Genomic DNA, 11905 nt, shown 5'->3' on the forward strand with positions numbered 1-11905 from the left:
TTGCTGGGAGAAAGAAAGGAGGGAAAGGAAGAGCTTTGGATGGATTGTGGGGAGACAAGCAACAGAATTTAATCTGGATCAGTTAAACATTAGTCACAGAGTGCCGTTACCAGCAGTACCTCCATGGCTACTTCCTGATGCTACAGTAGACTTAACATTGTTGAACAAGAAGAATGAGGATAAGGCATTTGCTTTGAACTCTCATGCGGTACAGGTTTACATTGACCAATATTATAGTTATGTTCAAATATATACGGATCCCTCAAAAAACACAACCGGTCAAACCGGTGTTGCAGCCGTGGTCCCAGAGTTTTTGGTGGAAATGGGTAAAAGGATTAGTGATGGGCTTTCTGTGTACACTGGGGAAATGATCACAATATTATTAGCTGTTCAGTGGGTGGAGGACGTGAGACTATTACATGCTGTCATTTGTTCAGATTCAAGTTCATCATTGGTCAGTCTGCAGCATAGTCACTCAGACAGTAGAGCAGATGTTTTGGCGGAAATTCAGCAGTCACTTTCCCAGATACGCATGATGGGACTTGCAGTCGTGTTTTTGTGGGTGCCAGCACACTATGGCGTATGGGCGAATGAAAAGGCAGATAGAGTTGCAAAGGAGGCCGTAAAACATGGGGTGGTTGACATGGCTGTTAGTTTTGGCCAAGCAGAGATAAGGAGTATGGTAAGGTTAGATATGAGAGCAAGATGGCAAAAGCAGTGGGAGGAGGAAAGGAAGGGACGATGGTTGTTTAAGATTCAAAGGAGGGTGGGAGGAATGAGAAATGCAGGACGGACTAGGAGGGAGGAAGTGATCATATCCAGACTGAGATTTGGACGTACTGGCTTGAATATTATTCATGATAGGGAAACATAGTACTGGAAAATGTGATTACTGTGGGGTAGAGGAAATGTGGGTTGCACAACACTGGTCACTATATTCTTCATTTCCAGTTAATACTTGTACAGCTGCTGTTATTGTGTGTGTGTGTATATATATATTTATTTATTTATTTATTTATATTTCTTCATACATTCTTATATAGTTCTATACTGTGTATTGTGTATTTTGTTGTACAGTTATTTTATTTTCAACTTTAATTTATATATTTTATCTTATTCTTTCCCAGTTAAATTTACCCTTCATTCTAATTTGTGTTGTACAGTTATTTCATTTTTAACCTTAATTTTTTATATTTTATTCCTTCCTAGTTAAATTTACACTTTAATTTTTCATATTTATTTCCTATCTTATTCATATGGAACGCCAGGACTGCCATAATGAATTAATTAAATACACCATTAAATAATTAATTAAATGTGGCAATAATTAATTAAAATTGGAATTAATTAATTAAATAAATAGTTATGACACATGTAATTAATTAATTATTTAATGGTGTATTTAATTAATTCATTATGGCAGTCCTGGCGTTCCATATATTCATAGCCCTTTCCTTTTTTTTTTTTCTTTTTTTTTTTTTCTTTAGGTCACGAGCAGTTGTCTAAGCATTTCACTGCATATCGTACTGTGTATGACTGTGTACGTGACAAATAAAAATTTGAATTTGAATTTGAATTTGAAACTGTAGAACATGTCATGTTGCAGTGTCAGAGGTATCAGGTTGAGAGGAGACAATTGATTCAAAATCTCAGTAACCTAAAAATCGAACTGGATCTTGTTGATTTGTTGCGAAAGGAATCGGGAAGTAAAAGTTATCAGGCCTTATTTCAGTTTTTAAAAGAGGGGAACCTGTTTGGAAGGATTTGAGGATTTTTTTTTTTTTTTTTGAGCGTCGTTCTAGACCCTACTCCATACCAGTTGGTGGCGGTAATGCACCTTTCAATTGTTTGCCAACCGCCAGTACAAATGTAAGAAAGAAAGAAAGAAAGAAAGAAAGAAAGAAAGAAAGAAGAACGCTTACACTCCACTTCAGCAGGTGGCGCTAACGCACCTCTACAGTGATTTTCCAACCGCACTACGGAAGCCGTAGAGGAAGAAGAAACTCGAAGATGGAGGATTTGGTGTCTGTTGAGAAGAGTCCGGTAAGAATCGGTTTCCCCGGTTTTCCTTTTCTTACAGTGAATTCTGTGTGATGGGCTTTCGTAAACTCACGTGTTAGAGTGTGTCTGTCAGCGTGTGTGTGTCGCAGTTTGTTTTGCTGGTCGTTAAAACGGTGAACCGCAAACCTGCCGATTCATTCTCAGCGCCGCTGCTATGTCATCCAGTTAGCCGCTAATGTTAGCATCACGTTCGCAGATCTCAAGGAAAATGATTTGTTTTCTAAGTATGTGAGGAGTTTGTAAACCCGTACTCAGTAAATGTGTGTATTAATTAGTCAGATGATGGTTTAATTGCGGAACTCGGTGTTTTAAGCACCGCAAAGTAGTCAGTTATTGGTAGCTAGCTGTGAAAGTAGCTAATGATTGTGATGATTGTGTAAAGCAGCTGCTGTGCGGGTCTCTGTGATTTTGGCTTTGTCCCTGAATGCTGAGGGCTGTTTATAACGCCACATGTTTGTGTTTTTATTGTCGCCTTCGCAGGAAGACATGCCGGCGGTACTGAGCTCCAGACCTCAGACGGGACTCTCCTTCCTGGCACCAGAACCAGAAGATCTGGAGGACCTGTACACCAGATACAAGGTCTTATTATCTGCTGTTTAAGTTTCACAGATTTACACACACTTAAATGGGTCCACTTTGGTAAAAAGACTACAGGAGTCCTGAAAAATCCTATCGTGAAAGGACACTTATATTAGTGGTTCTTATATATCTTTGTACAACTTGCGTCATTCACACACCTGAGTGCTTTTAATGCACACATTCACAACTTGGGGTTCATTATCTTGCCCAACTAGGGAATTAGAACCACCAACCTCCCAATTAGGTGACCTACTCTACTTCCTAAGCTAGGAACGGAAGGTGAGAGGTGGGGGACACAGGTTCATGTAGAAGGCAGTTAGGTCCAAATTAGTGGCTTTTTCTGATTTCAAAGCTCTTCTCACATGGGCATCAGCAGGTTTCTGCTGGGATGTGGTGGAAGACACAGGAGAAGTAGTGCAGCTGACTCAGTTGATCTGCTTCAGTAGCAAACAGCAAATTAATGGCGACTTCAAAACAGACCAAGTGAGAGACCCGTACTTATTTGAAGTTCACCGCCTGGAAAACAGTGGGCGGTGCATTATAGATCCAGGATTATACTTTGTTGGGTCCACTTGACAGAAATGTGGATGCATGTACCCTTAAGGCTTCAAACAAATTGTTGATGGTGTCATCAAGCTGCGCCTGTTTTGGTCGAAAGCATTGCAGCAGCTGGAAACGACGTCATCTGCAAATTATGGCAAATAACAAAGAGACAAAGCACTTTTGGAATATGGGGAAAGCCAAAAACTGCGCTTCCTCCACTTCTGTACCATTGATTCATTAATGTTGAATTCTCTCCAGCTGCTCTGTTCCCATGTAGTTGCACTATATTAATAACTAACCTCGTATTGTGAATGAATGAGCTCAGTTGTTCTCCAGGCTGAAGTTTGGCCCGTGTACAGCATCCTGCTATGCGATTGCATTTGTCCCTGACCACAGAATCCCTCACGTCAACTTTTATCGAGTGGAAAAAAAGTTGGCTTCATCCTCCAGCTTCACTGTGCTAATGTTATGCTAACATAGCTGTGTCGCTAGCAATCACGTAGCACAACATTATATACCAGCTAGTCCAACTTCAGTAACCCTGCAAACGCCACTGCTGTTTAGTTTCATTTATGTTGGAAGTGGTAGCAGAGCTGTACGTTTGAATTAGTTTCAAAAACCTCTCAGTCAGAACATGCTATATCATGTTTAGGTGGAAACTAGCGAGCTAACTTCCTGCTAACTTCTAACTCCGTTGAATTTAATAAATTCTGTTTGCATGGATGTTAAACGTAATAGTTACACCTGGTAAAGCAGCAACGCTGATGATTTTATTACAGATGAAATCATTTAGACAGTTTTTAACTCTGTGATGCTGCAATGTTCGTTTGACTTTGGGACCTGAAGATGATGGAGTTTAGGACCCAGATTACTCCGCGAAGCTCCTGACTACGGCAGCCGTAATGCTCTGACAATCCATCAAGCAGGGCGGCTTCATAGCTTACCAAAGTCGTATAATTTTTGGACAGTTTCTGCGCGCCGTGTAGCACATAAAATCGGTTCGAGGTGAGTAAACACAACCACAATTCATACAAAAGGCAAACTGACGATTTTTGAGAAAATTAAAGGATTTTAAGTGTGCCTTATAGTGTGTGAAATACGTTATACAGAAGAAAAGAATATATCGCGATACATATCGTTCCCGCACATGCTTCAAATTATACCATGATATGGACTTTAGGGCATATCGCCCTAGTCTGCAGCTTTCTGTGTCCACATTGTCTTGCTGTTGTCGCCCTCACAAACATGCCAGAAATGGTGTCACGGCTGTTGCCACTTGTTGCGCTCTGGTGTCATTTCAGCTTGTTACACGCACACTCTGGTGTGAGTGGCACATCTGTGTTTATTTTCATTACAGTGACATATGTATACATGAGCAAGTAGTATTACTATGAGATGCTGAAAGAAAGAAAGAAAACAGAAAAACCTTCACCATCACTTTCCTGCTCTTTGAAATGTCGAGGAAAAGTGCCGAGCATGTACAATGTGTGGACGTGGCCTCAGTAACAGTACCAATAGTTGAAGTGTTGAGAGGATGTTCAGGGTGAACATTTTAATAACGGTTGCTTTTGTCTTTGGAACATTCAGTGTTTCTCAGCTGGGAAAAAAGGTTGGTTTCGGAGCTGTCAAACAAATTTCAAAAAATGTTTATAGAATCAAGTAAATCATTTTTTACTCAGAATTCCACGTAGTGTGTGTGTGGTTAGGATAAACAGCCTGTGCTACTGTGGGCTGGTGGTCCCTGCAAGACAAAGTTTACAGTCAAAACGCCCTCTGCTCAGGACTTAACTGTGTCCTTCAGCACTCTCACATTTTGCTTAGTTTGAATTCAAATTTTTGTTTCTAATCATCCAGGTGAAGTTATTGTGGCTGTTTTCATTGAGCAGCCTTTGGCATAGAAGCTGCAGATGTGACCTGCAGCTCCACCTTCATCTCCAGCAGGCTCTCACGCTGCTTTTGCTGTGTCTTTGCAGAAGCTGCAGCAGGAGCTCGAGTTCCTGGAGGTGCAGGAGGAGTACATCAAAGATGAGCAGAAGAATCTGAAGAAGGAGTTCCTGCACGCTCAGGAGGAGGTGAAGAGGATACAGAGCATCCCTCTCGTCATTGGCCAGTTCCTGGAAGCTGTTGACCAGAACACAGCTATTGTTGGTTCCACTACAGGTACTGTGGGGGCAAAAAGGCAAACTTTAATAGATCTACTAAACCAAAAGAAAGGGTTCTCTATTAGCATAAATGGATTATTACATCACTTGGAAATCAGTAATAATTGTTTTTGCTATCTTTCAGCAGGCCCTTTAACCTGACTCTGTGATAAATAATTAAACCCATAGATTATAAATGAATGAAGCTGCAGATGATGCATACGGGCTTTATCATGTTCCGGCTTTCAGATGTGCCATGTGCCGTGTACGCCTTAAATGTGTAATGAGCCCTGTTCCTCCTCCTCATTCCTCGTTGTCAACCTTTCAGGGTCGAACTACTATGTGCGGATCCTGAGCACCATCGACAGAGAGCTGCTGAAGCCCAACGCCTCGGTGGCCTTACATAAGCACAGCAACGCTCTGGTGGACGTGCTCCCCCCGGAGGCCGACAGCAGCATCATGATGCTGACGTCAGGTACGAAGCCTTCAGGCTCTGACATGTTCAAGCCCTGTCGTGGAAACTCATCACAGTGGGCCGGAGCTTTCTTTGTTTCTGCACTCACGTCTCATTAAAAATATCTGAAGCTGGCGCGTTCACTTTAACCATCAGAGCTGGTTTAACTTGTGTGTGTTTCTGCTTCCAGACCAAAAGCCTGACGTGATGTATGCCGACATTGGTGGTATGGACATTCAGAAGCAGGAAGTGAGAGAAGCTGTGGAGCTGCCTCTCACACACTTTGAGCTCTATAAACAGGTCAGATATTCAAGTGACATTTTCACACTCGTCATGGTCCACACTGCTAAACGCCAGACGCACAAACGGTAACTAAAGCCAAGTGTTAACTACACCTGGTCTTAGCAGTGCAACACAAAGGTTCAAAAAGAAAGTTTTAAAAATATAAAATGAGATTTACACTGAGCGCAGTGGTCGTCTATGCTTCCTAGACGTGCTCCAAACTAGTCACATGACTTCTGGCCACAGGCTGTATATAAAATATGGACGTCGTGTCAGCGTTTGGAAAGTGAAGCCAGTGTAAACCTTAACCTTGATTCTTCATAATGACCTGCAGGACCATTATTGTATACATGTGTATGAGAGAACCTCAGTAAAAACCTTCCTGATAGGTTTATGATCTCAGTCGCTGTTGAATAAAACATGTTAACTTTGTACATTTTAGCTCCATGAAAGTTTAAAAAAGACTCATTGGGGGATACATGTAGACTGTAGTACACAGCTACGGCCAGAAGGTGGCAGAAATGCATGAAGATGTTTGTCAACAATGACTGTGCAACAAATGTAAACAAAGGATGTTACATGACTTATTTTTTTATCACGAACCACTCGGTCATATTCAGCCTTCTGACTCTTTCCTCAGATTGGCATTGACCCTCCCAGGGGCGTCCTTATGTACGGACCGCCAGGCTGCGGTAAGACCATGTTGGCCAAAGCCGTGGCTCACCACACTACAGGTAAGTGCAGCAGGACGTGATGTGCACCTGTAATACATTTAACTTTAAAAGGCTTTAATATGATTTTTATAATAAGTTGTGTTTCACCGATTTTCTCTCTGCCTGCAGCGGCGTTCATCCGCGTGGTCGGCTCCGAGTTTGTTCAGAAGTATTTGGGGGAAGGTCCTCGTATGGTGAGGGACGTGTTCCGGCTGGCAAAAGAAAACGCCCCCGCCATCATCTTCATCGACGAGATCGACGCCATCGCAACGAAGCGTTTCGATGCACAGACCGGAGGTACGAAACAGCCCGACTTTTATACATGTTGTTTTTAGCCCCTGTCCTGCACGCGACTGTCTGCGTGACGAACTCGGCCGTCTAACCTCTTTGTTTCCTCTGCAGCTGACAGGGAAGTGCAGAGAATCTTACTCGAGCTGCTCAATCAGATGGACGGATTCGACCAGAATGTCAACGTCAAGGTGAGCCGAGCCTCTTAACTGTTTCCCCCTGTGGCTGCACCACATCTCTGCGTGCTGACTCGAGCTGCATTTCATTCACTGCATCGTTATCACTGCGTCTGCTGCAATCCAGCTTAGAGAGCATCCCCGAGGCTCACGGCGTCATTCATCAGCACCTTAAATGGACATTTTGCCCTTGAGCTGTTTACACATGGAGTGCAGCTAAGACTTGTACAAAGAACTCCTTCCTGTTCTGATGAATGCTATAACCCAGAAAGGTTTTTGGGGCAGATTTGTTTTTCTCTGCCAAAATAGTTCTTACAGTGAGAAAAGTGCAGGAACTTGATGGTTAAAATGTTACAAATGCACACGCTCAGAAATAATCAGGAACACTGTATCGTATTTATTCTCATTTGTATCATTAACAGCTTTTATTTGTGCTTATTTATGTGAGCATATTTATCATATGTAACAGATTCATGTAGTGTAGGTAAATCCTGTCTACTCTTTGTGGTCTGAAGCTTGCTTTGAAGGTGATTGCTGTTCAATTGCAGGCAGACAATTCCAGGCTCTGGTTGCCTAGGTAACTCACTAATATATTTACTGTCAGGTTACATGTCAATCGGCCTTTGCTGTGCTCTCACTGGCAGTCACTTGAGGCGATCGCCTGAAAGCTGAGAAAAGTTTCTCGGGTTATTTTCTGTTTTTTATAGTCGCTCGATGTGGGGAAATCTCACTGAGATCATGTGGTCTTCAGTCGCCACGGTGCTTCCTGTTTGGACGCAGCTCAAGTCGAGAGTAGTCCTCCAAAGAAATGATTATCCACTCTTCCGAATCATTTCTTCGCCATATTTCCAAAGTGAGTTTAAGGCCTTTAATGAGGATCAATCTGCCTGTCGTGACGCTGGTTTGGACCACTTTCTTAGTATGTTTATCTTCTTCTAACTCTGGATGTTTTCCCAGAATAAATATTCTGAGACTGAATTCCTAACATATCACAGATGTTCTTGTCCAAAGTCTGAACTTTACGTGACGTACAGCCTGGAGTAAATCCTCCTCCTGTCCCGTCCAGTAAAAACAACACACGTCTCTAAAGTTAAGTAACCTTTAGTTCATTGACATTAGTTTATTCTACCACAGTATCCAGTCCCATTCTTCATCATCCCAGCACAGAATAATATACAAAGACTGTGTTTTCTTCCAAAATTCAAAATTACTGTGTCAAGAAGTTCAGCAGCTGTCGGAGTGGTAAATTAGATCTAAAGGGCCGTAATGGCAGATCGTGGAGGATTTAAAGAAGCGAGATCCAAGTATTCCAAACTGGTACTTCATATAATAACCATTGTAAATAAATGGGAGATTAGTAATAAATAAAGCTCATTGTGCGTTATCTTTTTATAAATAGTTGAAAATGCCATGAAAAAGCAAAGATTTCCGACAACACGACGCAGGCTCACTGCAGCTCGACGGTGTTTACAGCAGAGTGATGTCACTCCCTGCTGTCCTCCATCACCTCCACCTGTTGGTTTTCTCTTTATTTTTTCTGTTTTTCATTTGAAGAGCTTAAGAGTTCAAGGAAACCCCTGTGGAGAGACAGTCCAAGTTAAAGAATAATCATCTGTGCCTTTATTAAGTGAACACATCACATGTCACGTTTACAATCATGTGCTTTAAGAACATGTCAACCCCTCTTCCCCGTCTTCAGGTGATCATGGCCACCAACAGAGCCGACACTCTGGACCCGGCTCTGCTCCGCCCGGGTCGTCTGGACAGGAAGATCGAGTTCCCGTTGCCCGACCGCAGGCAGAAGCGTCTCATTTTCTCCACCATCACCAGTAAAATGAACCTGTCGGAGGAGGTCGACCTGGAGGACTGTATCCTTTTGGCCCTTGAGCTTATTTTGTTCCCGCTCTGCAGCGTTCACCTCAGCACGTAGTAACTGTCTCACTTCAGGTTTTCTCATTTAAACGATTCACTGTGAGTTTCTACATTGTTGGGTTTCGTTTCCGACTCTGGGCTGTTGACTTCTTTGGCTGGAGGTTTTGTTGTGTTTAGTCTGCGAGTCCTTCCATCTGCGTTTACTTTTGCATGTCTGTCCTCCACATTATTCACTTGGATTCAGGGCCGAACTGGTTTCCACACTCGCGTTTGGCATAAAACGCACCAACGGCTTGCTTTGCATTGTAAAGTGTTAGAGATGAAAATGTGCTCCCTGCGTACTGTTTACATCGCACCTCCTCCATAGACACCTCATCACTGCTGCTGATTCATTGAATGCTGTTTTTGTTGATTCGGCCTTCACTGACACACAGATGTGGCCCGACCAGACAAGATCTCTGGAGCTGACATCAACTCCATCTGCCAGGAGGTGAGCTATGCGCTACACCTACTTGTTTACACTTTTTAAAATAATGTATCCATTAAGTATGAGTTATTAGTGATAATGTGTTAAATACAGTTTGGAGACGTCTTAAAATTTGATCGGCTGTGAGCTGAATGTTACTTCGATCAGCCAGTTTTAAATGTAGAAGCTTTTTTGAGCCGTTCGCTCCACGTGTTTAAATTTGGGAGAGTTTTCCGTCCGATGCTTTTCCTGACGCCACCTAAAGGGAACTGAATCGGCGTCCTTTTGTTGACGACCTCTTCCTAAAAGCGTCGGCTCAATTTCAATTTAAAGCTACAAGATCATAAAACGAGCGCCAAACGTGGCCAAAAACCACCTGTGTGAGATGTTGTGTTTACTCTGGGAACTTTAAATTAGACTTATAATGGTTTTAACCTTATTTACTTTCATTAATAAGATAAAACTGATTACTTTTCTTCTTGTCTTGTCTCAGGCCGGCATGTTGGCAGTGCGAGAGAACAGGTACATCGTCCTCGCCAAAGATTTTGAAAAAGCCTACAAAACGGTCATCAAAAAGGACGAGCAGGAGCACGAGTTCTACAAGTAGACGGAAAAGATCATCGGGAAGAATAAAGATGTCCAGACACACGTCTGTTATTGATTTCCGTCTGTGTCTGTAACTACGGCGAGTCTTTTGTGAATTCACGACCTGCGTTGATTTTTGGACTAAATTTACTCACTGTGGCGCTCGTGGCCTCACGTCAGCCCCGTGTCACACCACCATGTGAAGGAGTGTGTTTTCCTACATGCGCTCCTCTGGTTCCTAAAATATCTGGCCCTGACTGTAGCTCGGATAGAGCATTTGTATCTGTGTGTAGTCTGAATAACCCGAGAAATACATTAAAGATGTTTTCCATAAAAACAGGAAATGATGGTGATTGTTTTTCTACTTCTGGCTGAGCCATTAGAGCAGCAACAAATGTTTGTTATTCGATGGAGAATATTAAGCGGGAGTCACTTTAATTGATTTAAACGCAGTCTCGCATATTTTAGGGTGGACCTTAGAGCCACGGCAGTTTTAGATGCTTCGATGCTGACTTCATTTTTCAGATCCAGCAGTCGCTGCGTTGTCACCACTCCGGACCAGCACCAGCCTTTTCATTTCATCTTTGTGGCACCGAAGCACCCGTTTAGACCTGATACTCACTCTGTGGGTGGGACTTGGCTTCATCGATGGGGATCAAACAACACAAAAGTTACCTGTTCTTTAATGGCTGAAGTAATATCAGGTACAATCGCAACATTTACCAGATAAAATAGATACATTTATTAATCAGCAGTGGGAGCCATACATGAGATAGATGTAGTCCCGTGTGGATAAACTGCTGCCGCTTTTTGGCTTCTGGAGTTGACAGAGTCGACTCAGATGGATGCCGGTGCTGGGCCGAGCTTCTCGGCGCACCCCTGCCGGTCTTTGCGTCTCTGTTTTTAAGTTTGCCCGTGAGTTGAAGCATTGCAGCTGGAGGTTACCGCTGCCCCTTGAAGTGGGAGGAAGATGATTAGGAAATCAAATACACAAGTTAAAGAACCGCCTGTCCATCAGAGTGGTGGTACCTACAGGGGTGTGGTAGGAAGGATGTAGGTGACCTGGTCGAAATAAAAGGGACAGAGCTGCGGGATCGCTATTTCTGGGCAGGAGGACATCCTGGTGAATATTTGATCCACCCTGTGGTTTCTCCCAAAGCACTGTCGAGGGAAGAGTCTGTACCACAGGCCTGACACCACAACATCCATGCTGCTTTGAGCCGTTGAGGCGCTGACAGGAAGTAAGCTGTAGCGAGGTGGCTGGCCTGTCATCTCGATAACTGTTATCTTCGCGGAAACAGGTAAACAAAGGTGATTCAGTGCAGAGGCAGCCACAGCGATCATTCATCTAAACGCTTGTCTTCTGAAAGCATAAATGTTATCTTACCTTAAATGTGTTTGTAACCTGCTGCAGGCGATGAGTGAGTTGTTTATCTTTAAATTCCAGATCATCACAGTTTTAAATGACGACTTTGGAATGAGTATACAGACTGTATATTAAAGATGGATGGGTCCTAGCTGACATTTTTTGGGGGGGCTCCGTGTGCCCGTCTATAGACACACCCTTACTGAACCCAAAATATGATTATCATACAGAGCAGAAGTTCAAAACCTGCTGACAGCTGACGGCAGTGCCTCCCAACGAAATGAATGTCAGCTTTGATTTCTGTGAACCAAATTCAGATTAAATGGAAATTACTGCAGTGAGCTTTCTCTACCAGCACACATCCTGCTATGCTTCCTGT

At 43.0% G+C, this 11905-nt stretch overlaps 1 protein-coding gene across 1 annotated transcript; it reads left to right on the forward strand.

The window, feature by feature from the left end:
- Positions 1-1890: 1890 nt before the first annotated feature.
- Positions 1891-10504, forward strand: psmc4 (proteasome 26S subunit, ATPase 4). The gene is made up of 11 exons (XM_080895790.1): positions 1891-2043; positions 2542-2640; positions 5157-5343; positions 5653-5799; positions 5969-6078; positions 6701-6794; positions 6903-7070; positions 7176-7252; positions 8937-9105; positions 9544-9599; positions 10069-10504. The coding sequence occupies exons 1-11, from the start codon at positions 2011-2013 to the stop codon at positions 10180-10182; spliced, it is 1254 nt and encodes a 417-aa protein (XP_080751916.1). The 5' UTR covers positions 1891-2010; the 3' UTR covers positions 10183-10504.
- The last annotated feature ends 1401 nt before the right edge of the window (positions 10505-11905 follow it).

Source organism: Rhamphochromis sp. 'chilingali' (assembly GCF_963969265.1).
Source record: "Rhamphochromis sp. 'chilingali' genome assembly, chromosome: 11".
Lineage (NCBI taxonomy): Eukaryota > Metazoa > Chordata > Actinopteri > Cichliformes > Cichlidae > Rhamphochromis > Rhamphochromis sp. 'chilingali'.